Genomic DNA, 27,139 nt, shown 5'->3' on the forward strand with positions numbered 1-27,139 from the left:
TGGTTATTGAAGCTGGCCGGCGTAGCTGAAAGGCTAAAAAAATGAATGACTTAGCAGTAATAACGCTAGCGGCCATAGCTGCAGCAAGAGGATAGTCAGAAGCTGAAGTGTCATTGTTGAATGGATAGCCAAATAGAGCGCAGCTATTACACACTTGTAGCGACCCTAGTAACGACAGCAAGAGGCTGGATGAATGGCGTCGAAACCCAAAGTCTTCGTTTGCCCCGTTACTTCGTCACCACTGTATGGTCGTGTTGGGTACCGCTGCTTTTGCCTGGAAGGCTGGTGCTTTTCTGGTACACTCTGTCTAATATCATTACTATGGTGGACTTACTATATCAGCTGTGACGTAGGTTACGGTGGGTGAAAGCAATAAGCACAATGAGAAACACAACAGCAGGAGCAGCAGCATTATTTGGAGTGTTATTATTACTATTACAAATAGAATTTTATATTTTTAAATGAGCACATTTATGCTCCAGTAGGTTGGCTCAGTACATTAGCGAGTATAACTTCTACCCGTATATAATGCAAACCGGGTTAACTTACCCGTACTTACCTAACTGGGTTAGGAAGAATAGAAGTCGGCTATTTTAATTGGCCGATACGTTTTCTAGTCACCGCCGTGTTTAATTTGTCGTTTGGTGCAGGAGCGTTGTTGCCTGTTCCAAGCAAGGACCTATAAGGATCTACAATGACCCATTGTAAAAAGTATATGAACGTAAAACGTTTAACTACTTTTCACGTAATCAAAATTTTTCTAAGATGTTTGTAAATAATTGTTTTCCTTAAGCTTGATTTTTTTAGGAAATTTATTCGTGGCTAAATTTGTACTAAGCACGTCGGTCGTTAGGCGTTATCGTGTATGTCTAGATTCGCATGGGCCTAAAGAACTCGATAAGGACACAGTCACTTATTGGATGGTTACTGCGCTGAGCTAAGAATATAAAATATAACGCTTTATTAACATTTTGGGAAAAAGATTTCCATTTTTTTAAATAATTGTTTGGTGGTGCTACATCGGTATCTATGTTGAATACCGCCTCTTTCAGGCTTTAAATTACGAGCACATAGACGATTGAAAAAAGTTCGCTCAGGCGTCCAGAGAAGTCGCATAGTGCAGTAGGCAAAAACAGGCCTACCTACACACTTTGTCACATGGTTAAGCCCGGAAATTAAACTATATAGGTAGGTCTCCTGAAAATGGGAACATATACGGAAGACCAATGGGACGGCACGGAAGATCAATTTACAATTTTTCTCATGTTTACCCCACTTTTATTCGTTCTCCGGAACCACAAGATGTATAAGTAAAAAAAAATGTACATATCAGAACTCGATCATAGGTTTGCACCAGGTCATGCGTTCCCTTTAAACTAGCCGTACACAATCTTCGGCTGGCTTTGTTCTACGGAGACTTTGTGAAGAAATAATTGTTTTTTTTAATTATAATTGTGTTTTTTAAGGAGTTTGCTTAATTTAGCTTTGTTGAACTTCCTATGTGGTAAGCTATGATTCGCTCACTGATTGACTTCCCATTTCCTATTTATTATAGATTTTATTTTAGCACATACGAGCTGTTTCAGTACTCCTTTGCAGTTAATTTACCTTTGATTAGTGCAAAATCCATTTTTCGTTGCTTGCTGGCTCTGGACTAGGCTTTTCGTTTAATAAACCACCTATAGAGGTGTTCCCATTTTTTCGATTTTTAGGAAACGGTCCTCTGTTAGAAATGCCGCTCTGTGTTTTGCCACTCGCCTCCGTCTCCAATCGAATGTTCTTATAGCAGTTTCTCTGAATCAGTGTATTGTTAATTTGTCCTCTTGTTGCCTGTATTAAAAAAATGTACGACACACGAACCGAAACTAAGCGCTGTAGTGGTCCTGGTCATCTACAATTGTCGCCTTTGACCTGTTTATGAAAGCGCGCTTTTGCAGTTGTGGGAGCATCTCTATGCAAAGTAAAACGCCAGAATCTTCGTATCAGTTCATTGAATAACACTAAGAGGCGCGGATCATTTCGGTGTACGCCTACCGATATCGGTCAATTGATGTGCATAACTATTGCTAAAGCAGTTGTGCTCAGAGCCCAAAACGCAAAATACGTTATCAGTAGACAAGTTACTCTTTTTTGTATACGTACCATATAGAAATTTTACTAGTTCTAAGGTGGGCTGTGCTGTTTTCGTAATGCCTATGCCACTTTTTTCACTGGTTTAGGATGAACCGATAGACAGGGCGATAATAGACTTGTTTTCAGGCTGGGATTCGGTACCATATGCGTACCGTATGAAAACTCGAAAGCGTATACTTAACAGGATATGCATAAGCCAAGGATAGGTTGACAAACGCTTGGTGCTATGTATGTTATACCTAGATAAAATATTCGTTGCAATAGCACTGCGCCAGAGGACATGCTAGAAGCACCACCATCAAAAGCGCAAGGCAGTCAATATCACATCGTGTTTCGCCCCATGGAAACGAGTTAAAATTCATGGACCGTTAATAAACCGTTCAGTAAAATCCATTGTGTAAAATAAATTCGTGCTTAATGGTAAACAGAAGATTTCCGCAGATTGCCATCAACGATAATTCCTATGACCAGAAAGTTTCGCAAATATCGATTGAGACAATGTATGCATTGTACTCAGTTTCCCAGTAGAAAAATGCTACATCCTCAAGAGATCGCCGCAATATGACGAGCCCTTGGTTTTTCAAATTTTGTGAAAACGAAGTCTTTGAAGAAATCGCTTCATCCGGCTGTTTACGGCTATCGAACAGATTCGTTTCGCAAGTCCCGTCCATGGGATATTACCATAATTAGGACCCAATATATTCCTCTTGTAGAACAGCGGCACGAGTGTTAAGCGGAGCAACGTACGGAACTTTTATATCCGATTTGGGCCTAATGATTTGCAATATGTATCTAGTGTCTGTAATGTGAAGTTGAGGGGCAACTTTCCGGTTAAGAACGAAGCATTCCTCTGAAACATACTTTTTCACAGAGTTATTTCATACCAGTCCTTCTTCATTGCTGGGTGCTTTTAAGTGCATTCGTATCAAGCTTAATGAATCTACCTCTTCGAAAAATGTGCCGCGGAAAATTTCGGGGCAGCGTGACGCGGGCAAACACACAAACCAGAGAAATGAATAACTAAGTTCTTAGTGTCGCGTCATGCAGTTTGCGATATTACGTAGCGCCGTTCGGGCAATAGGAGGATCAATACAGCATAAAATGGAAGGCAGCAGCAGCAGCGACAATTCTAGCTGGCATTTTGGTTAAAGTTTTATTCATTGCAGACAGGTTATCGCTGAAGTGCGCCAACGAAAAGTAAAAACTGATGATGTCTCCATTTACGCGATTGGTCGCGATACATCGTGCGCTGGCTGTTACTCCCTGGAACGTTGGGAATGGTATTCGCTTCTTCAGATGGACAGCAACCGGCAAGGAAGTCACTGATGAGGAAGTGGTAAAGCTAATCACGAGTCGGGAGTTCATGGGTAAGATGAGCAGAATTCTACCCGGCTCCGAAAAGATTCGTGTGACGTCGGCGGGCCTCGAGGCGGATTTTGAAAATAAATACCCTAACACCATGTATGAAGCTTTGAAATATGCGTCCGAACGGAACACGGCCAATCGAAATATTTGCGGCTGGGTCAATCAGAGGACAAACGCAATCGAGTTTTTGACCTATGACCAATTCTTTGATGAGGCAAAACAGATTAGCATGGCTTTGCGCGAGCTAGGAATACAACCGAAGGATTTTGTTGCGGTTAACTTTGTCAATTCGAAAGACTATCTCGAGATGATGTATGGCGTAACCTCGATGAGCATGATACTTCAGCCCATATATCCGAACCTGGATGCCAGTGCTATCCGAAAAATTCTGAAACAATCTCAGTCGAAAATATATGTCGTCGATACCGAAGCCAAGGCACGCGTAGTTGTCGAACGTGCCCATCAGATGCCCGTAAAGATACTAGTCGTTGCGGGTTACGAGCCCAGCAAAGACCTACGAAATGATGCGCGATCTGTAAGCGTTCAGCTTCTTAGTCTGAGTGACTTTATGAAACTCGGGGAAAATAAAAGATATTTGTTTGCGTTACCCAAATCTGCAGATACCTTTTCCTTGTTCTATACGTCAGGCACTACCGGTGATCCTAAAGGCGCGATTGTCACCCATGGCCGATTGCTTCAAATGTACCACACGGTCAGTAGATTGCTAAAGGTTAGCCCACGTTACCCCGGTGACTACACATTTTGCTTCTTACCCACAGGCCACATATACGAGACGTTGTTTGGATTATTGTGCTTGGCAGACGGAGGAACCGCCATGTTCTGGAGTGGCAGTATTAAACATTTGATAAGTGATCTTAGACGTATCAAGCCGCACCACATTCCCATGGTGCCACGTATCATGAATCGAATCTACGACGAAGTCTATAGTGAGCTCACGAAGAATTTTTTCAAACGTATAGTGTTTATGTATTGTTACCAAAGAAAGAAGCGACTCATATCGAGTAATAAATATAGTCCGATTTGCCACGATACGATCTACGACAGACTTGCATTTCGGAGGGTCCGTGAAATTCTAGGTGGAAGAATATCAACGATCGTAAGCGCTTCAGCCCCTCTTAATCCAAAAGTGTTGGAGTTTTTCAAGGTGACAGTGGGGTGTGCTGTCATAGAAGTGTTCGGTAGTACAGAAGCGATGGTCGTAACCGCGACGAGTCCATACGATTCAACCGGAGGACACACTGGAGGGCCAGTGCCTTCGGTTAAGATCAAACTTGTCGATGTGCCCGAACTAGACTATTATGCCAAGGATGACGTTGGTGAAATATATGTGAAGTCACCATTTGGATTTGAAGGCTACTATAATGACGAGGCTGCAACCAAAGAAACGATACGTAACGGATGGATCGCGACGGGTGACGTGGGTAAATGGAACGCTGAGGGGAAGTTACAAATATTCGACCGCCGAAACGATATATTTAAACTGGCGCAAGGGGAATATATCATTCCAGAGAAAATTGAGAGCATTTACGGTCGTGTCCAAATTTTCGAGGACGTCTTCATCGACGGACGCTCTGACCAGAACTTCTGCGTTGCTGTTGCTGTTCCAAACCAGGCCCTGTTCATGAAGTGGGCCAAAGCAAAGAATTTTACACACGAGTTTGAACCTGTATTTATGGAACTATGCCATGATATTCAAGTACGAAAGGCCTGTCTTGAGGAGCTACGTCGGGCCGGAATGGCGCAAGGCCTCAATGAGCTACAACAGATTCAAAATATCTATCTTGAAGCAATTCCCTTTTCTGTTGCCAGCGGTATACTTACATCAACATACAAAGTGAAGCGAAACTTTGCACGAAAGAAGTATGCGCAAACAATAGACGAATTGTACCGGGAAGGCTCGCTGATCAATGGTAAACCTTGACGGTTTACCTCGGTACGATTGTTTCAGTTAAGCTGATACGTGCAAGATGGCGTACCAACATGGCGTGTATGCGACCCAGGTGATATAGGAATGGTCGCAATATCTGACAGCACTAGTAAATCTTGCTTCTGAATCATTCCCTTTGCAAAAACAGAGCTACCGAGAACGAGTGAAATATTAGCTAGCATCGAGTTCACCTATACTAATATATAAAGCAACCCATATCTGGGTTATTATTCATCAGTGAGAAGTTTTTAGGGGCTGATCTTTATTCATCCAGTTTACCACTAATGACTAAGTGAATGAAAATACCACTGAACCGGCACTCAACAATTGAGTGCCGGTTACATCTCTGATTTAGTCTCAGAAGTGAACGACGGAGTAGATCAGCTCGTTAGATATAAACGCGATTTTGCCGCGCAGTTTGGCTTGACTCTAAGTGCAATAAACATTCGCGGCCAGAATAACATACAACCGGTTCGCTTTCGAAGGAGACAGCGCCATCACCGACCCCTCGACGGACGGAAAGGGACGCTTCACAGACACTGTATTGTTTATTCTAAGGAACTTGTCAACAAGAATATAGAAAAAATATCGCTTTATCGACCCCTACTATTTGAGTTACTAGAAACGTTAATGCAAAAAGATAGCGTAGCAGATGTATATGATGCATAGCAGATGTATACTATATATGAGCTATCTATCCAATGCTAAGCACCCCGAGTTGATGGAGAGCAAATATACCATCGCTTCTTGCAGATGCTCCACGTACAGATAATCATACCATTTATCTATTAGTATCTAAACATCGTTTACCTGAATTTATTCTTCATTCAGTCAGCTGTTTTGGTGATTAGTTCGAAATAGGGTGCAGTTACATGGACTGCCCTTGCACGCGCGGACCAAAACGCTATATTTGTTCGATTATTTCACCCTTTGGTGACTAACGCAAGCACGTCTCCCTAAATGTACGTGTTTGTACGTACGGACCAGTTGTGGTGGGTTACGCGACAACGCTTTTAGGGCTTAATCATTTGCTAGATTTTTTTTGCCTTGACAGCTAATCAGTGATGCTGCAATGATCGGCATGTGAGTATAAAATCTCTACATAAACGAAAGAGTTTATAGCCATTTATTATTCAGCACTACCAGTGTCAGTTAGTATGTTAGGTCTGGAGCTTGAAACACTCGACGTATCGGCGCTATTACTCTTTAGACTGAAATGTCTCGCGGTCTTCGCGATGATACCACAAAGACGAAAAGACACAAAATTTTACATTGTAATTTATCAGAAAAAGCTGCTGTACAAATAGACCCAACCCATTAGCCACTTCATGTCACTGTTGCTAACCAAAAACATGTGGCAGTCACACAAATAATGTCTTTCTTGTTAATTTACTATTTTACAATAAGATATAACTCGTACATCGTCTTTGATATCCCCAAGTATTTCGACCGAAATCAGTCTGATTCGGTAACGTGGCATCGCCGCAGAGCAAAATCCGAACTCGCAAGAGATCCTGATAGACGCTGATAAATTTGCACAAGCGATTGTTAAGATGTAAAATATACTTACTACAGTCTAAGTTGTGGACCTTGTCCACGATAACTTATTCGTTTAGCAGCCGTCAAATTACGTTAGGAGGAATACATTTGATTTTGTTTGTGATTATTTATATTTACGATATATATAGTAGTCAAAAGGACGACTCTTTTCCGCTTGCTAGGAAATCCTGCCAAGTAATCGATAATTAGCGTCTACGTTGACCTCGTCGATACTACTGTCAGTAACGTTCCTATTCTTTACGGATAACTAAATGGTCCTGGCAGTCTAATAGTCTGAAAACGATCTATACTGTAGACTATATAAGATATGCGCTCTAATCACCGGTGAAGATATGACCCCGTTCTCCATTACTAATATTCGATTTAGCTTACGCTGAATGGCGAGATTTGCATATTGATAACGCCGTATCATGACGCCCATTGGATAGCGAAACCGTATTGTGAGTCCTATTGGTTAAATCCTACTGCTAAATGTCCTGAAACGATCCTTCATTTTATTTATCAACCATTCCTATCACTACAATTACATAAACAGTGTTATCTCGAACGGGTCGGATCGGAATTGCCACAAAGAAATAGAGAATATTTTAGCCTGAGTAAGATCGTTGAAGCAGATGAATCTATGGATCTAAAGGAGATGGAGGTATCTATCTTAGGGTAACGGTCGTATTGTCTTACTTCTAGTAGGAGGAGATTTTAACTCTAACAAAAACGCCACCCGCGGGTTCTGCCCTGTGCCTTTTTGCTATTACTCTTAGTTCTACCCGTATTGAGATAGAAGGCTAATCGTACCTGCAATAAAGATTTTGGTGACGAATTGTCTTAACCTAATCGTCCTTTTTCTTACCAATGAACAAAGCTTCCATGTAGGACACAGTTTTCGTGAAAGTATACATGCCTACATTTGATATCGGCGCGGACGGTACTGATGCCCGTCGTGATCTTTTTAGACGGCGGCGCGCCACCGTTCCCAAAGACGAAATAAGAAAGTAGTTGATGGCCTCGTTTTGCGCCCAATTAAATTAGCATTATGATCTACGAAAAAAAGCGAACTTTCCGCGTAGATTTCTCAGGCAGTAACTCAAGCAGCCTGAAAAATCTTCAGATTCGCGCTGGATTCAAGCAAAAAGGTAGAGTAGCGAGACAGACCGCTAGTGCAATTGATAGTAATCAATACAACCGGAACTTGCACAAAACAGTTTACTTTTAAAGGCAGAGAAGTTAATTAACTGGTGCTAGGTGCCTGGTTTATTGTTGCTATAGTTAGCCAACAGCAACGGGTTTGCCAAAGGCGCGGCCGTACACGTTTCCGTGGGTCTCGCCTCGTAAAAAAGATCTCGCGTGAAAAAAAGTAACAAAGATAGTACCGACCCGCAGATTCTCGCGCTTTTACGAGAGGTCACCCACATAGGTGTATCAGTTTCTAGTCATAAAAACTGTCAAAAATAGAAATATTCCATTTATTCACGCCATATCCGATACGTGAAGTGGCCAACTAGTATACTGAGTTGACCATCTTGAGATAGCGATTGACGACGAACTTTGGTATTGCTAACTACGGCTAGCATTGACACTTTGATACGGCCAAAATGTCCAGAGCTACCAGAGCAATATATGTTTTTACGTGTACATGAGTATGTTTTGTGGTCGACGGGTTTTTACGCTTAAAGTCACCTACACTCGCAGCAACTGTTCAACAATTTCAGACTTTCCAGCGTGGGAAAAAGTTTCTTCGGCGATTATTAGGTGTATTTACACCTTCTAATGAATACCCTCATGGAGAAAGCTAAGGCGCCCTGTGCAGTAAACAAGAATTTGCCTGGACACTCGTTGGGTTCACGAGATTTATGAGACAACTTATGCTAAATTGCGTTCATTACGGTAGATAGTGTCCTAGGTTCCGCACATTGTCATCTGACTACGTCAAACCCGACCTATATGACCCGAATAGTCGGTAAATGCGAAATTGTTCGAAATTGAGTGGAGATGCTAAATCTTCGGCAGGTGGCGGGCATGTTCAATGATTGTTTAAACCTTAGGTTGTGTATGCATAGAATGAAATCGTAAAAAATAAAACTGGTCTTGGAGAATCCCAGAGTTTGACACAGGGTAACTACCAAAACATTCAATACTACGGCATTAGAACGAAGACGAACACTGTTCTGCTGCCTTAAACGCGAATCACACTATGGGCATCCTTGGACATTCTCAAGTCACCTGGGTCCGTTAATTCCTGCCCTGAAAACTAGCTAAACAACATCTACAGTAACGCAGAATGAAACCCTACAAAAAGATGTGCCATTGCCGTCATCAGCGGCTTTGAAGATGTCTATATATATATATATAGATTAGTGGGCCTCCCACGAATTTCGCTTGGAAACGGACAAAACCTTTGTTAGTCTCAGTAGAAAGTGGTCCGCTCGATTTCTAACAACCAGACCTGTCTCGCAAGCCTCCTGTTTGCTGCCCGTATTGCTGGTGCCAATCTAGTTGCTCTTCACGTATCTAATTCGGATCCATGATAAAAACATATCGCTTGCTTCTCGTCAGTTCTGGCTTATTCGGGCAGTCGTTGCCTTTGTTTACCCTTGTTCGTTATACTTGTACATTGGTAAATGTCTCCAAGCAATTTTGATCGCTCTTCAAGCGTTACAGCTGCCATTAACTCAAGTGGCTCAGAAAGCACTTTCAATTAGGAAATAACATCGAGTGCAGTTTGCCGTGACGACGCTGACGATATCAGCCACTCGACCGCTCTGTCCTTAACACTACCGACTACACGTTTACGTGCCTAGAGGCTCCAAAGACAATATGGCATGTCGTAGTGATAACACTCATAAATCATAATCTGTAAAGGATCCCACCCTCAATCCCATCTCGTTCCATTATTTGATATTAAGTACTTATTAAGTAAATGAAGTCGCTGTTCGTTTATCACCATTGTTAGCGGACATGTACCCTACTCTTTTCAAACGCCACCTCGTTCCGATGTTCTACGAATTCTTTTATTTATGCATGGTAATATCCTTTAGCATGGCATTACTTTGACCAATACAGTAGAGCAATTTTCTTCGAAATTTTGCGATAAGGATTACATCGCCACAAAGTGAGCGCCACCTTTCATAAAGAGATCCCACCGTGTACGCCATTTGCAAGCGCTTAATCTCAATATCTATTCCCTTTACGTTCCTATAAAAGTACGGATACCAGCCTTTGTTTTTCGACGGAGCCCCGTAACTGGGTCCTAGCTCTTCTCGTGAATATGAGACGGATCTGTTTTTCTACAAACGGCGCTTCTCAGCAGAAATAACACGACGAGTAACAGATCACTGGACGACCTGCCTGAATGCCCCAGCCTTACAAGCCTCTCTTCGGCTTCTGGGCTTATTTATGAGTCGAGATGGGTACACGCTATGCCACCCGGCCGTCGAAATTGATCTCAAGCCCATGATTATATCACCAGGCGAACTGGATAAGAACAGAATGTCCACGAAAGCGTTGGACTTCTCATGTCTGAACGCGGTATTGAAATGCCTAAACGACGGCTATGGCGAACACATCGATGCTATATGTAAGGTGAAGATCGAGCAATTACTTTTCGCATTTTCAATTTCCTCAAACTCGAACATACAAATCGCGCAAACTGCCAAAGGCACAAAAATTCCGCACAACTGAGTGAAGCCCAAACTTGATCCCATCAGTCTATTGGACAGAATAAGCCATACCCCGAAAATGTAATCAAATAAATTATCCAGCAGCAGGACCTAATTGAAAAATGGAAATTATCAAGTAAGTAAATAAATCGCGATAGGAGTGCATTTGCAGCAGGATGCTTCGATAGTTAGACAACCCCGTAGAATGGCAAGGATACGGAAGCAATATTTAAGAGATTATTATAGGCTGTGTAAACATTTTTCGAGACACTCTATGTATATATATATATATTATAAGTGAAAGTCGGCGGAATGCAACAAAGTCTTAAAGTAAAAATATTATTCACTGCCTGTACCTATGTACAGTGCACTGAGATTCTCTTTTTTAGCTAGACGAGAGAGCAATGGAAAACGTTACGAAGTGCAACATAAATCACTTTTTTTCAGTTTCTGATGCTGATTTTTCTAGTAAAAAAAAAAAAAACAAAAAAAAAAAAAAAAAGATATAGACAAACTTGGTCGATAGTTGTGCTACCCTATGAATGAGCATACAGAAGAAAAAGCTTCCCTAAATACAATCTAAATTTTGAATATCTTCATTTAGCCTGCTACTTATTAGCCAGTCGACACAGTCGAAAAGCTTCATACAACAGCTGAGAAGACGAAAAATACAACGAAAAACTATCTTCTGGAATCTAATTAATAGTTGGACGCTTGTGGATTCCTTCTCATAATGTACAGCGAGTTTTGCAAGTAAGACATTTTTGAACCGCCCACGTCTGGAAGCACTATTTTAACTGTTACCGTTCCCGTGGCTTCTTATGAGGAATAAAATCGAAGCGCGGACTCTAATTATGACTATCGTTCACAGACGTGTGTAATCGCTATTAAGCCAGTGAACAAAAAGACGCAGCTCGACGAAAGAAGATAGTGACCAACTTTCAGATTCAGCGACCATTCGTCACCCGATGGTCACCCGACAGCTCTTCGTAGTAAAGTAGCATAGCCCGCGTCTGCTCGCGTCGGACGTTTTAAGCGTCGACACCGACGATCAGACTGTTACTATTGTACGAATGACTTTAGCGGTAACAATTCCGTGCAGCAGAAATAAGTCTAGCAATAAGATAGAGTCGCCATGTAAATGCATTGCGTGTACTCTAGAAAAGTTGAACAGGTGAACTTCATTGAATTTTACTTGAAATAAGAAAGAAAGCAGTCATCTCTTTCGCCAGTATCGATAGTAGGTGGCCGCTACTTCTTAACAGAAGTTTCAGCTGCAGCTGTATTTTCGACGTAACGATTGAAAATACGCGCTGGATCATTGTACCTATCTGAAGCATTGAACGTAGCTTGAAATGAGAAATGCCTCCATAGCACAAACGTAAGATTGTGAACGTTGTTCCAATGGCTGTCCTTTGAATCTTTTCAGCGTGACAGTTAACTGCCGAACAAAACAATGATGACTGAGTTAAGAATGACAGCTATGGCTCTTGCTACTTGGGGCAGGGGAAACGTTTTTACGTTGTAACACCTAAGATAGATGAGATAATAGACACGAAATAATGTCAAACCTTGTGTCTCTGGCGGCCGACACGGTGGGGACCAGTAGACTTCTGCATTTAAAAATGAAAAATTATTTCTGCAATTACCCTGCATTTAGCAGTGGGTCAATAAAGATCTGTCTTTAGTTATATCGAACAGAACTGGTTTCCAGAAATAGACTTAAAAGCAACGAGGCCCATTTTTCTGTCATGACGCTAAAATATTTCGAAGCCACGCTCCATACTTGGAACTAAACAGCTTGGAAAAAAGCAACTCTAAAAGCTTCTTCACAATTTTCAAATTAAGGACGAATATTTTCCAAGATAGTCATATATCTTGCCAACGTCGGCAGGCGTAAGTATTCTAACAAATAACTGTGTCCCAGTATAATAATTAAGACGTTGGTCTTTAGGGTGACGTTTAGCGGTATGAAGATAGCGAAAATTCGGCTGTTATCCTCTAATTTGCCGCTCTGTTTCTTATACTACCCGAAGATTACCCATTTTGGAATGAACGTTTCGCCTAACGCTAAGAGCTTCGTCTTCTAAACTGCTCAGTGAATATGGTTATTCAAGCTACACCAGTGCGTCTGCTGTGTTCATAAAGAAATGAAACACGTTGTTTCGTTCGGACCCTTTATAAAAACGTTATCCACAGCCAAACGGAATTACAAAAATGGTGATGATAGGTCATTATAATTTCGGCGCCAGAAAGACGGTGAAGAACCCCGAGCGAGGTCCTCTTCATTGGAGTACACTGTTTCATGCTACCGCAGACCAGCCAACGTCAACGAAGCTCAGAAAAGTTGACCAGCTAAGTGACCTTGTTTATATTCAATTATCAAAAAATTGCAAGTGTCCTCTGTCTGAAATTAACATCTCGACACAGCAGCCATTTGTTTTTGATGAAAATCTAAGCTATTTAACCTTAAAATTTAAATGTGAACACTTAATAGAAACGATATCTACCATTACCAATAAGTTCAATAGCCTATAATATTAGTCTCTGCGCTTTGGATGCTTCTTGCCACCCATCGCTGGACGAAATGTTTATTTACAGTTAATCCGTTTTACACTCTACACATTTTTTTGTACATTTTACATCGGCTTTGCGTTTGCTTGAAGACACTTTTCATATTCCGAGTGTGTCGTTCGTCTGCTGTTATATGTTCTACGTTATCCAGCCCTTTGTGCTGGAAAGGTCCTTCTATACAACATAATAAACATACATATAGGCAACTTTTCTTTTATAGATACTCAAACTATAAAAATCTCCGTCAATGAAAACCCGCACTTGTTCTAGAATTGGGTTTTACTTCGGTGGTCATGTCAGAAAGCTGTATATAGTTGAACTTGCTTCAAGCTGCCTGCACCACGGTGTTATGTCTCTAGGGCTACTATGGTGAGTCACATTGGATCATTTTATAGTATCATACGCATCGATATCATACAGTAGAACTTTTACACGTGGAAAATAAATGGTGGAATTACTCGATTATAGAATTAAAGCTCTGTAAAGAGAGGGGACATACCAACTATTAACATGAACAAGACTGGACTGAGACTTCGGCTATTACCAGTCAATCCGTGTTCATACAGTTGCCAGCTTTTAAGTAACTGATGTCGGCCTCTATTAATGGATCCGTTTCGATATCGATTATCACAGATATTACACAACTCTTAGTAAGTACATCTATTCTATCTGTCGTACCTTTCAAACATCTATAGTATAATATTGGATTTACTTTATTTATTTTATGTACTGTACATATGCTCACTTATATTAGACAAGAAAGCTGCTCATTTAAAATAGCCCCCGGCTTTGGCAAATTAGGGAGAAACTGATCAGCTTCGTCACAGCCGTTTGGTTTCACTTGGTCCTAATAAATGGCAAGATACTTATGTGTACGCCTATGTATAGATACGCCTTTCCCCCCTCTGAGTACTGCTCGTTAATTGTGGAAAAATTTTATCAGCGATATTTGACAATGTTCTGTGTTGTTCTGCGACGACTTGACCCTAGCAGCGGACTTGATTAGACGGTCCGTGTAAATGACTTTCTTATAATTTCATCGGTCTACTGTGGATCGATGATCTATAGGCGCGTTCACAAACAAGCGTCTCTTTGTGTAGCTATTGAAGGCATCTTTGCTAATGTTCGCTATCAAATAGGCATGCCTACCGATGCTATATCGGGGCATAATGGATTCCGCTCGCGCGCTTTGGGTAGCGCGTAACGAAGCTTGTTCCAGAAGTCTTTTTCGCCCCATTGCAGGAATGTGCTGTGCTTGATCCAGGTCCGAATGTTAAAGTCCAGCTCACTATGGCACATTCGACCCACGAATATTATGATGATTTTTTGGGGATTGTTGTGCAGAGCGTCACAATGTGCTAGCTTGAATTCGTAACCGCACCAGTCGTTCTTGAGGAAGCTTTCCGATATTACAATTATCGTTTTTCGAGAACTTTCAACTGCCTCGCGGATGGCCTCACTTAAATACTGTCCTGTCATTGGCAGGTCACGGTGATGTAAACACAGGCGGTAAATGGGTTTGCCTAATTCCAGTCGGGAGGCAAGTTTTTCAGCCACAAAATCTTCATCTGATTTGCTGTACGACACGAACACGTCAAATAGTTTTTCCTCTTCGATTGATGGATGACAGAACATACGAATTCCGCATCGACTGCGTAACCCTACCCCTGATTGATTGCGGCACGTCAAAACAGTTACGAGCACGGCTGCTAGCAGTAGAGGAACAATGATGAGGATATAGGTCGATAACAGCGAGTCGCCAAAAGGGAGAAACCGAACTTGCCTTGCCAACGATGTTGCTTTGGATAGGCTGTGACAATCAGTTACGTTGAGCTCCCATAGCCGAAGCGCTATCGTCTCATTATACACACAGGACATATCAGCTATGTCACTCACAGTGTCACCTCTCTCACGAATATAAATGGCAAGTGGGTTCGTAAAATCACAACTACACGTCCAGGGATTTAGGGCTAGGCGGAGATCGATAAGGTGCTCAGTGCGTCGGAGGGACCAGATCGGTAGCATGACTAAGTAATTTCGGTCAAGATGGAGGATCTCAAGGCTCCTCAGCTGTGCGAATGTGACGTTGTTCACGTACTTCAGCTGATTATTGGATAGATAAAGCTCACGTAGATTTGAGAGATTCGTGAATTCCTGACCACGTAATGCCGCTATTTGGTTATCTTCTAGATGTAGCACCCGCAGTTTATGTAGGCTAGCAAACGTTCTCGGCTCAATTACAACAATATTAGATTGATTAGCTAAAATCACTTGAATATTGTCCCGATGAATAAATGCGAGCGGCGTCAATGTATCGATGCTATTTCCGTCGAAGTGAAGCTCAGTCGCGGCGAACGGTAGTTGTTTAGGAACGGCGGAGTGTTTGCCCGAACCGCAGTCGACAATATTGGTAGTCCACGACAGGTCGTGGTAACAGGTACAATTCTGCGGACAAATTATTTCACAGGCGCAACTTTCAAATTCGCAGCAATGGCACGAAGGCACACAGCGACGTTTGTACGTACACAGAAATTCTGACGGTTTTAAACTGACTAGAGGTTGAACGTAAGCGCTTTTCCCGAAACCCGCTTTACACTTAACGTTTTCTATGTCGATAATTCGCGGAAACTGACGTATCTCCTTAGCTGAAAACCTTGAAGGAACTTGCAGCTTTTGAATCCAGTCCATATGGCAATCGCAGAGATACGGGTTGTTGGAAATAGCGAACTCCGGCAAAGGCCGGTGCGTAGGAACCTCACTTACTTGCAGCATAGCCATCTCGACGCCTGGAAGAAGATTGTTCGTCAGATCTACTCGAGTCAGGTTATGCTTTCCTAAAAACGCGAATGATTGAATTCGTGTGATGCTGTTGTTGTTTAGGAATAGAACTTCAATGTCGTTAGGTATAGAAGATGTATCGATATCGGTAAGTCGATTGGATGAAGCATCGAGTGTGCGTAGCTTTACGTTCTGTACGAGCTCAAAATAGTTTCCAAGTGCTTCTATCTGATTGTCGTGGATATCCAGCCATTGAAGTCCAGTTGGAATTAATGCGTAATCAAACCAGCGCAGTCGGTTTGCGGATATATTGAGCATAATCATATCATGTAGGCTGTTAAATAGGCCGTTTGTATCCTCAATCTCGTTGGAATCGAGACGAAGAAAATGAAGTCCAGAAATGGCGTTAAACGTATCCTGTTCAATATTTCGAATACGATTCCGTGCTAGGTTAAGGTTACGCACCGTCGCTATATTATAAAAACTACGTCGATTGATGCTCCTAATTCTGTTGGCCATTAGGTTGAGCGCGTGGAGATGGCCTAAACCTTGATACGGTGCATCTGTTACATCTACGATTTCATTTTCCGACAGATCAAGCGAATGCAGTCGTTTAAGTGATGAGACAGCTCTAGGAACCTCTTCTAGGTTGTTGCCGGACAAGTTGAGTTCCTGGATAATGGAGTTATTCTTAAAGGCGTAATCGTCTATTTCTTTGAGGCGATTATTTTCCAGATGTAACACAGCGATGGCTGTGAGTCCCATAAATAAATCAGCGCTAACCGTTTTAAGACGATTGAAGCCTAACATTAGGGCGTGTAGATTTTCAAGTTTGCTAAATGTGCTATCTTCGATGAAGTCTATCAGATTATTCTGCAGGAGCAAAGTTTGAATATTGATGACGGAGCGAAACGCGTTAGAATGGATCCGTGTAAGACGGTTATAGTTAAGATCCAGATGAGTCAGGCTCGAAGGAGCCTCTGATTCAAGCCATTCCAATGATGAGAGCTGATTATGAGCAAGGTCAAGCACTGTGATTTCCCTAAGTCTAGCTAACAATCCGGGCGGGAGTGCACTGAGCGAATTGTTGCGCAAATATAACTTCGATATACGTGGCGTCGACTGAAATAGAGAGCTTGGTAACGCCACCAATTGGTTGTGTGCCAAATCGAGATACTTTATATAAACTAAGCCGAAAAAAGCGCTAAACTCAACCCTAATAATTTGATTATAGCTTAAATATAATTCCCTGAGATTGGTCAGAGCAACAAAGCTGTGCTCTGATAAAATTCGAAGGTTATTGTGCGTCATGTCCAAAACTTCAACGCCGAGACTACATTGGCCTTTCGAGTGAGAAAATCCGGTACTAGCTACGCTAATGAACCTGTTCCTCGTGAGATTCAGAAATCGCAGTTGGTCCATGCCACACAATAATTCTTCAGGTAACTCCTCGATACTGTTTTCACTAAGATCTATGCATTCGATTTTTTCGAGGGGTTTAAGGCTCGCAGGCGACAGGCGCAGTGACCAATTATCCGCCGGTGAATTAAATGTCTTTATCGTAAGGTTCTTTAAATTCGAGAGACCGACGAACGCTTCTGAAGGTAACGACTCCAACTTGCACCTTTCGATATTAAGAACTTGTAAATGGCGCAGATGTTTAAATGAACTGTTCACCATCTCGCCTTTGAGCAAATCGTCATCGCACTTAACGGTAAGTTTTACCATTAGGCGAGGCATGATCAGTGAAAAATTTGTCGGATTTGATCCGCCCTGCAACGTACACACGTTGCAGGTCATTGAAATATCTTTTGTTTCAGGCATTACCTTCCAAGAACAGTCTTCAGGGCTGATATAAGCCGTGTTCGCAGACGCAACAATTATAGCCCAGAACTGGCAGTATAACATCGCCAGCCTGATGCTCCGAACGCTTGTAGAACTCATGTCGCAACACAGATTACTTCACGCACAGACAATGAAACGAAATCCGTATCTGAAAACGAACGTAGTTTTTCAGACGATATTCATCCGGTGATCTTAATGTTCATGTTACATCCTGTCGCGTCGAAGGCTTTATTTTGCTCTGTCGAATCATGTCATACTTCTCTTTTAAGGAGTTAAAATTTCGAACAAATCACCTTGAGAGATCATCATTTTCTCATAGTTTCAACAACTTGATACGACTGTCTGAGTTTTTTCCGGTAACTTTTCGCCTCTCCTGTGAGAGTAACGTTACTGAAACAGAAACTGAACGACAAAGCAACGCTCAAAATCCCCCCAGCCCTCTCCCTTCGGATGGCGCCCAAAATAGGGAAAGAGCTCACACCACCCACCGTCCGTCAGGGAGAGGGTGATAAGCTACCCGCTGTTTGAGAGGTGAAAGGATAGAACGATTCGACACTGGGAAGTTTTAACCACTCTTTGCTATAAGTAGCTTTCTTTTTTTAGTTAGCTGAAGCTGGCAGTTTAAATAAGGAAAAAAATCTATTTAGTCATCAATGCAAGGAGACTAATTGATCAGATCGTAAATGTTTTAATGTAATAAAATGAAATATGGATATCCTTTGTACCTTACACAAACGACCCAGAAGTCTCTTTTTCATCGCACATTGGCTTCAGCCGCGAAGTATCCACCGGACCCCTCAAGGGAGAGAGAAACAGATAGGTAGATAAATAGACAGATGAAAAAGTGAGAGAGAGCGAGCGAGCGAGAGAGAGAGTGTCGTGTGATGCGGGTTGGATGCGAAGAGAGCAAAATGTTTATTCTTTTATTTATTTAGCTCGTGTATGACGCTCGTTTTGTTGTAGGTTACAACTGTTTTTTCTTCATCTAGTTTTTTGCCTAGCTTCGACGAATCAAAGCCGCCTACAGACTGTTCTTGTAGCAGAAACCGCGAAATGCGTACGGATCTTCTGTAGAAATCGACGATTATCGCTTCGCGATAACGTTGCATCAGATCGGGAGATATTAGGAGGACTTCGCCATCGATTATCGATGAAAGCCCTAGTGTTATCGCTGCAGGATTAATAGATGCGTCTACGCTTGTGAATTTTTGTTATTTCATCTTCTATTGAGGTAGTTCTATCCTTTGTTCTTTCTGTTCCACCGAAAAGCAGCTCTGTATCCATGGAATCGTCACCGCCTTACCGGCCTGACGCATTTCCGCGGCCTTCATCATGATGCCAATCATAAGCTTGTAGAAACGTTGGTTTCGCTATTCTGCCTGTCGACAGGACGGCGATCCTGTGGTTCGTCATCGTCAGGATTCGAACAAACGATTGCAAATAAGTACTTTTACAATGCAGATTCAAGAGAGTTAGTATAGCTGACCGGTGTGGCCGCGCCATTTTCGGAACCGTATTTAATTATAGCGCTATGAAAGGGGCGTGCACCACGTCCGATACAGTTGTCGCTATATAACATCTCGTCGAATTGATAAAACTTTTGCAGGTATTCACGAAAAACATCTACAACAATGTGTCCGCATTCATCTAAAATGGGTTTGTTCCAGTGGGGCAAACATGGTCTGAAAAGCTATTGTACCAGGAATAACAAACATTTTTTGATAGGCGAACGCTTGAAAATAGCTACGTATCCCAGGACAAATGGCATGATCGAGATAAAGGATCTACATAACAACAAATATACCTACCGTAGATCATGTCAGTCCCCTTAGAGTGTACTCACAATATCCCAATCAGTACCAACAGTTTACCAACTAAACCCCCATATTACGCGAGTCTAGTAAAGCATAAAAACCAAATCTGGCCTTCACTGAGTATAAACACGTCTCGTCTCAATTTTGCCAAACTATGCTATTGACTGCGTAGCACCTAACACAGGCTGTATCTCGCAGCTTCACCAAACTCTCGGCGACCTCGACAGCAACTTTTGTTCTCGTTACTGTTTTTAGTGGTGACCTCCGAGCACTTATAGAACGAGCTGCATTCTGAACGCTAATCCTTCGCCATCGTCGCAATTAAAACTCCAATTGTTTTCTACATGCGTATTTTTTTTTTGCTAGAGGCCTTCGCTTCTAGCAGAAACGCGATACTAGTGATCGTAAGTGATTTGGATGTCCCAGAATTGATTTGTGTCAAATCATGACATCAAGAATGAAGGTCGAAGCTTTTTACTTTGCCAATGACGAAGAAGCGAAAGACGAGTACTTGCTTGACCCTTAGAAACGAAATATCAAAGTAACGATGGTGAACCTGCAAACCCTTTGAACTGGCCTGCTTCTCCTGACGTCACGGTAAATTTAAAAACCAGACAATGATGCATAGTTAAACATGAATGTCTGTACGCGTTACTTCTGTCTATGAACTCTTCGGTGATACATTACAACGACGTCATCGCCATGGGCCAAAGTGCTCACCGAGCCGATAAAAGTGTTCACAAAGCATCAATCATTGCTGATTGGTTAACTCTCTGGGTGTAATTTAGAGCGACAATAATAACGATCACAGATCTGTCACTTGAATCGCAGGCCGCAAAATCTCATCGATGACCATTTAGATGCCACTCTACGTTCCGCAGTACAAGAGACCATTTAGCAGGTGAGGTCCAGCGATATCGAAAACCTCTATCGACAACGTAAACGTAGATTACCCTGTAAGTCGACGTCCATGCGTGCTCGAATAGAGGTATTTTAAACCTTAAACGTATTTCTAGCCAAAAGTGTTTCGAAATATCTGTAAAATATGGTCAAACAGATTAGTTGGTAAGGCTGAAAATTTCCTGGCCGCTGCGAGCCTTATTAAATAACTATTTTTTTTTATTGTTCCAGTGAATCATATCATACTAAAGCAGTGTCGTCTTAGCAGAGGCAATCGTATGTTTCAAACAATGCCCTAGATAAGTTTTCTGGATATAGTTTAGTTTGCAGTTATCGAATATTTGTTGTAGTTAATTTTTAGTTCTGTAAATATTGATTGCCCAATTGACCACGAGGACCGGATGGAAAATTGCTCAAGGAGCGTCCTTTGTCCTTGTCAGCTCTGATATTCGAAGAGGAGGGAGAGCGTACATGTAGTAAGGTGTGAGATCAGATTAGTCAAAAGCTGACTTTTCGAAACGAATGAGGCATGCGCGAGCTATTAGTACTCACATATAATAGAGAACAAATGTTTTGATCATTTCTCCGGTTAATCAATTGTTATCGACGAATCTGGCGTTTAGACATCTTTGGATAAAGACTCACAATTGCTAATCTAGCTTTTCAATCAATTGGTGCTATTCACAATCTCATCACACACGGTCTCTCCATGTAAAAGGTCGAACTAATGAGAGATGCTATTTGGTGTAATCACTGGCAGGCCGTCACCTTGTTAAAGACGACGCCAGTCATCATAACGAAACACTGCTATTTTTAAAGCGACATAAGGCAAAAGGGCTTGCTATATTTTATAAATCGGATACGTGTGATTTCCCTGACGGGATGCACCAATCGTATGCGCAGTGAGAAATCTAGAGATCGCTTTGAAGTCAATTGAATAATTAAAATAATAATAATTGAGATAATTAAAGATAGGAAGTGTCTTACAATTCATTAACTCATTTCTCAACAGGTAACGTCTAATAACTGTTGAATCAGTGAAAAATCCGTGAATATACAAGATAGGTGAGTGCCTTCATAGAAAAGATGTCCCGATAGAGACGTTTAAAGCGACAGTCTTGCAGTACATAATTTTATCTAGTTTGATTCTCCTTGACTATGACATCGTGTATCACGAATGCAAACTTAAGAGTAAACAACCGTCAGGATAAGCTGTATTTCAGCTCACGCACGAGTGCGCTTTATAACTTTATAACAGAATCAGGAAGTAACTAGATACAACAGATGTTTTCGTCGACGCCCCTTCTCCCTTTTAGAGAACATGCACATAGAACCTATAGAGTAGCAAGGAACTAATTACTTCTAGAAAAAGCTCACAAAAAGCCACTGCCAAGAACCAGTCGCTAGAACGTTTCGAATAACGTCAAAAAGCCACCCCCTAAACATTTTTCCGCTAATCACAGGTCTTCGACTTTCTTGTGAGGCAAATTCGATGTTTCGATTCTCGTCGATCCCGTTTTTCGTCCGTTCGATTTTCGTCCCTTTCGACTCTAAAACATCAAAACATTCTACCGCGTTTCATACAAACGCTCGCCTTTTCACCCATCCACAAACCACAAAACAAGCCAGAATGTTCAACTAGACAAGATGCAGCTATGCTTCACGTTTCTTTCTTAAAATGATCGGGCCAACTTAGTAGAGGGGCTCTGTGTGCGATCTGATAACAGGTTATCGGGGCGCGGGGTATCGGTTCCCTGCTATACTTCCGGGAATGCGGCGTTCCTCTGCAACGTGACCTCGCCTAAAGATTAGTGGAAAGGAAACGCTATAACAAAAAATAACGCATTAGAAAAGTGTGTTTTTTTACAATGAGCAGTACATTGCATACGACGCCATCGTAGCTATGAGAAGGCATGGAGCACCGAGCATTGCATCGTCGTTCCCATATCATAGTTGACCACTGAATTTTTCGAAGCTCGCATGCTCTCTTTTCTTGCTTTGTTAAGCAGATCCTATATAGTCGGCTTTGTTAATTCACTGGAACAATCGATGGGGCCATACCAGGGTGGCCGCAAGTGGGAGAGTGGGGCTTTACATGAATAGAGACGAAACGTACTTGCACATCTCACAGCCTCCAAGATCAACATGTCGAATGTGGTTATTACATAACAGGAAATCACCTCATGCGAACGCAATATACGAAGACGACGGCCGTAAGACAGAGCATCTTCCACTATTGTTTGACCGGACACCACACTCTGGCGGTATATGTATCCATATCCACTCATGGTCACATTACAGGAGAAGCTGGCCTGACGAGAGGTTTCCACGAACCGATACAAAATATATGAGTGCTTTCCCTATGTTCCCTTCCTTCCAAATGAAAACCTGACGTTATGGATCATTACGGCAGATTCGCACGAGTCACCTACTATATCAGCGGCATGGCTCGGTATAGTTCGGTATATAGATCTTTTGGGGGAACTGGGACAAAGACTGTAGTAATCGAGGTTCAGGAACCTAGACATTTTGCAATGTCGACCCCACCTATTAATGTTCGAGTCATCAAAACGGTGAAAACGCTGGCGCAGGAGGGATTTTTTGTTATTACAGCCAGCGCTAAGCTGTGTCAACCTTTCGATATGTGCACTAAACCTAGAAGTGCATGTATTTTTCCTATCGAACCCATCAGTCTATCTAAAGAGTTAATTTCTCACCCAATGATTCGTTCAGTGCACCATTCGCTTCAAGCAGGAAATCCACTTTGCCAGATACAGCTGCCGTTGTCATAGTACTTCATAATGAACGCTCAGTTTCACGTACAACGACAGCAATGCCGGCGGATGTTCAAACTAAGAGACCCTTAACGTAGTCGTTCGCTGATCATCAAACGGGGGTCTGAGGATCACGCCCAACCCAATCCAGATATGTTTTAAGCCACTTCATTTATACTGTTAAACATTTAATGAATGCGAAAAAAATGTAGCTAAATTATCTACGAAACATATCCTCTCAATTTCTATATCACTCGATCAAGTTTTACTGTAGAACTAGGGACATCAATATGATTGCTTTACGTAACAACATTTAGGTTGTATAGATCATGACGGCTCGACAATAATGATCTAAGTTTGCTAAAGCCTATTTGGGATTTTTTGTCTAATTACATATGTCCTTAGTATAGTTCAGCGACTAAGGAGGCCTATCAAGTATTTCTTTGGTTTGAAGCATAGGGGGAACGGGCTATGTGATGCGGAACTATTTCAAGTGTTTTATCAGGGCTATTATTCGATTGAAAGTTTACGAAGAAGTTCTTGAATGAGATAGTTTAAGAGGATTCAGTTTTGCCGAACATGGTTATCGAAATGATTCCTTTTAGAGGAAAGGATCCCTGAACAGTCATTAGGGTTTTCGTTGGTCGAAGAAAGTTTCTGGGTCCTACAACAGACGGCTTATTTTGCACATCTGCATCTGTAAGTTTAGCCCAGTTTATGTTCTAAACCGAATTCTCCATCGATGCGTCAAGTAAATGGCTTCTTATTTAATCAATCGAAAGAAAAAAACACGTTCTTGATCACCGCGTTTGTCAGGAAAAGGAGATCACTAATGGCTAATCGTAAAGCAGCCGAATGTTGCGATGTCTAAAAGAATCACAATTCAGGGCAACGCTTTCCTCCCCCATAGCTATAAACTGCTCAGAAACATGAGCAGATACTCGTCGACGAAGAAAAGCGAAACTGATTCTTGAAATAAGGTTTCTGTCTCTCCCTACCGGTTTTAAATAGTTCGCGCGCATCTCTAGATGCTCATTACTGCGGTCAAGTACGCTGTACTGCGGAGGCACAAAGCAAGCCGACGAGGCCGGCACTTATGATCGGGCTCCCCTCATTAAAGGACAGGGATGCTCATTAATCTTCAAATAGAGAGATACAACAAACATGCGCTGTGTTTCTGCTTTTCACGCACTACATATGAATGGTTAGTAGTAGAGTAAAATAACTGCGAAAGCCAGTTTACTTGCGCAGAACTCTTCAGGAGTTCAGAAATGTCAGAATTAGAGGAGAAAAAAGCCGGCTCAGTTCAGCTTACGCCGTGATACTTACGCAGCCCGAATCGAGAACAATAGGATCGAAACTACTCTATCGCTGTTTTCTTGTCAAATGTAATGCTTGTCTACCTATCTGAACATCTTTTTCAGCAGCATGTGAGCGCCGAGATCGCTATCTGCATGTAAAGTAATTCCTTGTTAGATAGACATGTTTTATAGTAAACGGTAGCTTACGAGACGTCTCAAAATATCCACTAGAGTAGTGATAATCTTAATGATTGATAGCCTCCGGCAGTCTGTAGGAAGGAGTACGGTCATCCTATGATCAAACAAATATCTAAAACGAAAACATCCCCTGTTTGACAGAAAGTCGCTCCTGAGAATTTTGAGCCGCGTTACCCTTCGCGGCCAGCTAGGTAGCATTGAAAATAGCACTAACATCAGTAGACTACAAACTACAAACATAAACGCATGCGTTCAATAACAAAATATCAAGGTCCACAGCTTGTGTACAATTCATTATTATATTATGCAATTCAGTTCCTTTATTCTCCCTCAAGCTTCAGTTTCTTTTTTTATTTACTGCCCAGCGACCGTTTGCGTTTCTCCAGCCCCAATATCATTAATTTCTAAAGATGTGTCGTGTAATGAAGTGGTCCTTGTCTTACCTTGTTCGGATTACCTATTCATGCAACATGGCGTAACTCCGGTTGTAATTAAAAACTTACATTGTACTATGACGTCGTAATGAGTAACGTATTTTTCTGCTAATTTCAGGGACACGTTATGGTCAAGGTTCGAAGGCGGGCATAGATAGACTTTGTTTCGCCAGCTAGCCGTCCGTCTGATGGAATGGCGTAAAACTCGAAGCATGGAGAGGCGATATGGACATCTTACCGCGATTTAGCAGCGAATGGATGAAAAATTTTACTTAACCCTACAATATCAGAAATAATGTTACGACATATGGGCAATGAAATAGTTTGAGCGAACAATTTTTATGTTCTATATAATTGAGTTTCATATTCAGGAGTATATAAATTTGTCCGAATATTAGAACGTAATTGTTTCGTTCCAGATAACTTCAGTGCTTTGATAGGACCGATTGGTTCAACTTATGATACTATTAGTTGCTTTGTGGTAAAACGTTTTAATTCGGCCTGCCAGACTGGACATACTCACTTTGAACAATCTGTGTTGTAAGCTTTCATAAAATCTACCATAGGACAAAGATAAAAGTGAAAAGTACAACTATAGTCTCATCACAATTAAAAACATGCGTTTCTTAAGAGGACATGGGTCGGATACGAAGCTAGCGTTTATTGGCCTTCTGACGTGGATTTTACGGCATCGATCTGTACCCCCATGAATGAAAATATTTTCGGAAGTTTGTTGACCAAAAAAGCGAGTATCAGTATAAAAAAATTATCGATTATGTGTTAAAAAGGAACCCTTAAAAAAATGCTTGCTATATAGTTCAAGTGTAATTAGAAGTCTACCGGAAGGTCACGACGTTATCGCTGGACGCTTGTAATACTCAGGTGCTTCTTCTCACATCCCTATATAGAGTTCTCGTAGACATCGCTACCTCGTTTCTACATATAGTATGGTGATTGGCGTTGTTGAATAACTGTGCCTTCTTTCATAAAGTTTAACATTAATGGATACATAAAAGGAAACCAGTTTTTAGTCTCGCACAGGATTTGGCCAAGAGCGAGTGTTTAGGTAAATTGCCGACCGCACATGGTTGCAGTCGATAATGCTTTCTGCTGCGATTATGTTTATCGATAAAGGCTGATTATGTCAAATTAAAGCACCGATGGTGATTGTCGCTTCGTTTGTTAGACCAATTTCTAATATTCTAGGGTGATTTTCCTAGTTTATAGATACGCAGTGTAAAATGTGCCAGTGCTAACTACCAAAACGGATCCTGTTTCCCTGACCATTGTCAACCTGCTACAATGATTTCCGCTCACTCTTGAGCTAGCAAAGGCATATTTAGAGACTTGCTCATTATCGTCGTCCAATTTATTATAAGCGTCATTACCAGCGTCATATAATTCGTTAGAAGAAGAACGCGCCTTACCTCGTACGTAGCTGACCACCGGCCACATAGTTACAGTCGCTGCTTTTAGCTTTCCTAATTAGCAAACGCGTTTAGTGAAGGTAACGTTTTAATAAACGCTTTTTTTGTTGAGCTTCTTTTGGCTTGCCACTCGAACTTGGCTATCCCGGAATCAGCGTAGTCGACTAAATCTACATGGGTCCTTTTGTTTACGCCCGTTAAAGCGATTTGGTTCCCAATTTTTTTCTTTTCGAAGACGGGCTCGTGACAACAGCGACATAACTGGCAATCCTTCCGCTAGAATCATTGCTCAAAGTACACATAATGAAAAAAGAATGTTTTTTACGAATCTTATTTGAAGAGCTAATGAAATGACGCCGTTCATCTACGCTGCTCTGTCCTTCACTATCCGTATGCGCCCCGTCGATCCGTTCGGCCCATTTCAAGCTTTGTTAC

At 41.7% G+C, this 27,139-nt stretch overlaps 2 protein-coding genes and 1 long non-coding RNA gene across 5 annotated transcripts; 2 read left to right on the top strand and 1 right to left on the bottom strand.

Moving 5' to 3' along the window:
* The first annotated feature begins 2,718 nt into the window (after positions 1–2,718).
* On the top strand, positions 2,719–6,960 carry LOC111246611 (long-chain-fatty-acid--CoA ligase 1-like). Its single transcript, XM_022796489.2, has one exon. It carries the CDS (start codon positions 3,341–3,343, stop codon positions 5,438–5,440), a length of 2,100 nt encoding a protein of 699 aa, XP_022652224.1. The 5' UTR covers positions 2,719–3,340; the 3' UTR covers positions 5,441–6,960.
* Positions 6,961–10,010: 3,050 nt separating this feature from the next.
* On the top strand, positions 10,011–26,815 carry LOC147756604 (uncharacterized). Of its 3 annotated transcripts, none has more exons than XR_015322752.1 (2): positions 10,011–10,795; positions 25,396–26,815. It is a non-coding gene; the product is annotated as an uncharacterized LOC147756604 (long non-coding RNA). The 3 variants fall into 3 exon arrangements; XR_015322751.1 differs by having other exon boundaries at positions 10,011–10,582; XR_015322753.1 differs by lacking the exon at positions 10,011–10,795 and adding an exon at positions 23,503–24,548.
* Positions 13,195–18,236, bottom strand: LOC111246610 (toll-like receptor 6). Its single transcript, XM_022796488.2, has one exon. It carries the CDS (start codon positions 17,953–17,955, stop codon positions 14,365–14,367), a length of 3,591 nt encoding a protein of 1,196 aa, XP_022652223.1. The 5' UTR covers positions 17,956–18,236; the 3' UTR covers positions 13,195–14,364.
* Positions 26,816–27,139: the final 324 nt, after the last annotated feature.

This window comes from Varroa destructor, unplaced genomic scaffold (assembly GCF_002443255.2).
Source record: "Varroa destructor unplaced genomic scaffold, Vdes_3.0 BEIS01000003.1, whole genome shotgun sequence".
Taxonomy (NCBI): domain Eukaryota; kingdom Metazoa; phylum Arthropoda; class Arachnida; order Mesostigmata; family Varroidae; genus Varroa; species Varroa destructor.